Raw genomic sequence first — 4,223 nt, forward strand, 5'->3', positions numbered from 1 at the left:
TTATTTATTTCTAGGAGAGAGAGAGACAGCGTGAGCAGGGGAGGGTCAGAGAGAGAGGGAGATACAGACTCCGAAATAGGCTCCAGGCTCTGAGCTGGCAGTCAATACAGAGCCCGACGCGGGGCTCGAACCCACGAACCGCGAGATCATGACCTAAGTGAAAGTCGGACGCTTAACCGACTAAGCCACCCAGGTGCCCCAATGCTGGCCTTTTTAAAAGATTCTGCATCCTAGGTGCACACCTTCAGAATTTTACATAATGAACAAGATTTGCAATCTTTGTCATTCTCAACTGGGAGCCTTGGTGAGGCTGAGCAAATACCAGTCAGACTCAGTACTGGAAGCCTCCTCTAAGCTAGGTATCAAGATCATTATGAACAACTGAAGAGAATGTAATCCATTTCACATACTCATTTCCTAGAATAGAGATCTCAATAGATTTCAGGACACCTTCCATCTCCTGATTACCTTTCCCATATGGGGAGAGTTATGCTTTTATTAGCAATCCTTCCTGCACCCCTGTTCCAAAAAAGGCAAAGTAATGCAAAACCTCATGTGACATAACATTTAAAACATAACATCAGTTCTTTGTACTGTTCTGTCACACATAGCCCACACCCCCACTGGTACTCCAGTTTATTGCCAGATTATGCACAACCTCTGTTAGATAACGTATTTTAAGGTAGCACTCTTTGCATAACATGCAAGCTGGGACCACTTGGGATTATAGAAAAAATCCTCTCCCACTTTATCCTGTGTCTAAACTCTGGCTCTTTTATCTGAGAGCATTCGAACAATGCCACGATGGATCTCCTTGGTCTTAATGCTGTAGACAATGGGGTTGACAACAGGTGGGAAGAAGAGGTAAGCATTGGCCATCATCACATGCAGCAAAATGGACACATGGTGTCCAAAGCGGTGCACCATAGATAAGCCAATCATCGGCACATAGTAAACGAGCACAGCACAGATATGTGAGCCACACGTATTGAGTGCCTTCCTCCGCCCCTCCCCAGTGGTGATACTCAGTACAGTGTGGAGTATGAGCCCATAGGAGAGGACAATAAGCAGTGAATCCAGCCCAAAAGTGGAGATAACAATGAAAAGCCCATAGATATTGTTGATAGAAATGTCCCCACAAGGTAGATGGATAAGGTTGGGGTGGAGGCAATAGGAATGGGAGAGGACATTGTGGCCACAGAAGGGCAGGCGCCTTAATAGCATGGGCAATGGAGCCATGAGCGTAATGCTTTTCAGCCCCATGAGAGCTCCTGTGCCAAGGATACGGGGCAGGGTTAGAATGGCTGTGTAGCGCAGTGGGCTATAGATGGCCACAAATCGGTCCACAGACATGGCCAGCAACACAGCTGACTCCATAATGGAGAACGAATGGATGAAGAACATTTGAAAAAGGCATACATCAAAACCAATCTCAGTGATGCCAAAAAGGAAGACGCCTAGCACCGTAGGCAGAGTAGATGCAGAGACGCCAAGCTCAGCCACTGCCAACATGGCAAGAAAGAGGTACATGGGCTGGTGTAGGGCAGTGTCTGTTCTGATGACGTGGAGGATGGTGCCATTCCCAAGGAAGATGATAGCGTACATCACGCAGAAGGGGATGGATATCCAGACGTGCTCTGCCTCCAGCCCTGGGATGCCAACCAGAATGAATGTTGAAGGTAAGAACTCCAAAGAGCTATTAGGGTTCTTCATGTTGAAATCTCATCCCGTGGGATCAGTGCTGCCTTAAAAATTAGAAACAAGCTAATGAGGTCTCATGGTAATGGAGAGACCTCTGGACACTGAGGGGAGGGAAGAAGAAAACAAAGCTCACAGATTTAGGTGACCAAAGATCTCCTGCTTGAAAATTGACAGATGACCACAGTCAGGAAATTCTCAGTATTAAAGGGGTTACAGTCTCCATCAGAGAAAAGCTCGAGGCTGGCAGGAAATGATCCCTCTAAGTTGTGCTTCCCCTTGGATGTGCTAAAGGAGAAACCACTGTCTTGTCTTGTTTTGGAGATGTCTGACCCTGGCTGCTAGGGACACAGGCACATGGGTGGAGGCAATCTCAGGGTAAGGCATGGGCCACTATCAGGAATTGGTGAACAAAGATATTTTTGATAAATATGGGAATAAGGCAAAGAGCAGAGTAAATAAACACAGCCAGACATGTGGAATGAATATAGATACATGAATGACTGAGGTCCAAAGCAAGGCCAGGACATGCCAGGGATCACAGCCTGGAGTAAATGATTGGAAAATTAACTAGAAAATAGTGGAGTTTGGATCCACACTGGATTTAGCTGTTCTGTGCTTTAAAAGGATTAGAAAACAGCTTAAAAGATGTTATGTAAAGGTCAGACTGAGGCAAGAACGAAGGCTGATGGACTTGTATGTAGACTTTTAAGCTCATGAAAATCGTCTGTCATGATGATATACGGATGGAAATATTATCTCATGATGATAGACGAGTCACAGTTCTCGAAGATGACCTACCCTATCCATTGGAGCCTCTTTCTGGCTCAGACACACCCTTGAATACACTGCAACACCAACCCTGAGAACCTAATCAGACTTTCAAGAAAGGTTCCCCTGGGCAGGGGGAGAAGGTAGCAGAGGGGAGGAGAAAACTATCTCCCTAAACTGGGTACATTTTAAGGCCGACACTGTCTGGGATGGCACAGGAATCACCGTAGAATCTTGGACATACAGAGCAGGAGGATCTCTGGAAGTATTTTAAATTAATTGCCCCTGACCTCCTCCCCACCCCCCGCCCCACATATACATGCACACATGCACACGCACACACACACACTTGCTCACATACTTGCATATGCACATATTTCCACACTTGCTGAAATCTTGTTTGTATCTTTCCTGATAAGAATTCTCCACTCAGCCACTGCTGAACTTATAGGGACCTCACTCTTATATGCTGGTTATTATTCAGTCCTTCTCTGCAGGCTAAGGTGATACCCAGTCAAGGAATGACATGATTAAAAATTAAGACATAAATGGGTGACTTATTAAGTTAATATCATTAGTTTACAAAAGTGGTTAGCTCTTAGAAGCACACCAGTTATACAGTATTCTGTGGGATAAGGGCACATAGACATAGTCAACTTCATATAGATCCCATTAGACAACTGGATTTAGAACAAGTTTTTAAAAAAAGAAGTGACAGGGGCACCTGGGAGGCTCAGTCTGTTAAGCGTCTGACTTCGGCTCAGGTCATGATCTCATGGTTCATGAGTTCAGTCCTTGCATTGGGCTCTGTGCTGACAGCTCAAAGCCTGGAGCCTGCTTCAGATTCTGTGTCTCCCTCTCTCTCTGCCCCTTCCCTGCTCACACTCGGTCTCTCTCTCTCTCTCTCTCTCTCTCTCTCCCTCTCAAAAATAAATTAAAAAACATTTAAAAAATTTTAAGTAAGAAATAGCAAAGCAGCTGTTCTGAATGAAAAAGCAGAACAAATGGAAGAATTATGGCATTCACCCTTTACAGGCTTGAGTCTCCACACATAATACAACCAAGTCTTATATTTTAAAGAACCTTTCTCCATGCACTCCACCTTCTCTGTCTTGGCTCCAAGTTTTATCTTCATTCCCAATTATCCTAATTCCATTGTTATTTACAAAGAAAAAGTATTCTCAGTTGTTGTGAGAAACTATTATTTAGCTTACACCCTTCACTCCTCAGCGAACTGCAGAGACGATGCGCACCTATAAGCAACCAGCTCGCTCTCCTTCATGCCGTGTACCGCACAGGACCCTGGAGACAAAGAGTCCTGGCCCACCTCAGAAAATCTCTGCAACTTTTAACCATGGGTCAAAGGACACATCCTCTCCCACATATATGCAGGCTCAGTCATTGCCTACCCAAAGCACGCTCTCTAATCTAGTTACGATTATGTTAAGTGCTACGAAAAAAGAAAGAGAAAGGTGGGGGGGGGGGGTAGTTCAGGACACAATGGGAGGGACCTAGAGGAAAAAACGAATTTCCCTGGGAAGTGATGCTTCAGCTGAGGCCTGAGTAATTAGAATTCTCCTGGGCTAACTGGAAGGGGTGAGGGGATGGGGTGCAGAGAACCATGACTGTGCTGGCAGGTGCGTAGGGCTGCACTCTAATGAGATCTAAGAGAAAACACGGAGAGAATGAAACCATGGATGTGCCTAGAATGTTAAAATCAGTTATTATTTTCATAAATTGTACTTTCATGAAAA

General features: G+C 45.0%; 1 protein-coding gene across 1 annotated transcript; it reads right to left on the reverse strand.

Annotated features, from left to right (window-relative positions):
* Window positions 1-759: 759 nt before the first annotated feature.
* Window positions 760-1,713, reverse strand: LOC120226465 (olfactory receptor 51J1). The gene is given in 3 exon segments (XM_039224657.1): window positions 760-1,146; window positions 1,148-1,407; window positions 1,410-1,713. Coding segments are annotated over 3 exon segments (951 nt in total).
* Between the last annotated feature and the right edge of the window lie 2,510 nt (window positions 1,714-4,223).

This window comes from Hyaena hyaena, unplaced genomic scaffold (assembly GCF_003009895.1).
Source record: "Hyaena hyaena isolate Hyena2069 unplaced genomic scaffold, ASM300989v1 scaffold_1698, whole genome shotgun sequence".
Classification (NCBI taxonomy): Eukaryota; Metazoa; Chordata; class Mammalia; order Carnivora; family Hyaenidae; genus Hyaena; species Hyaena hyaena.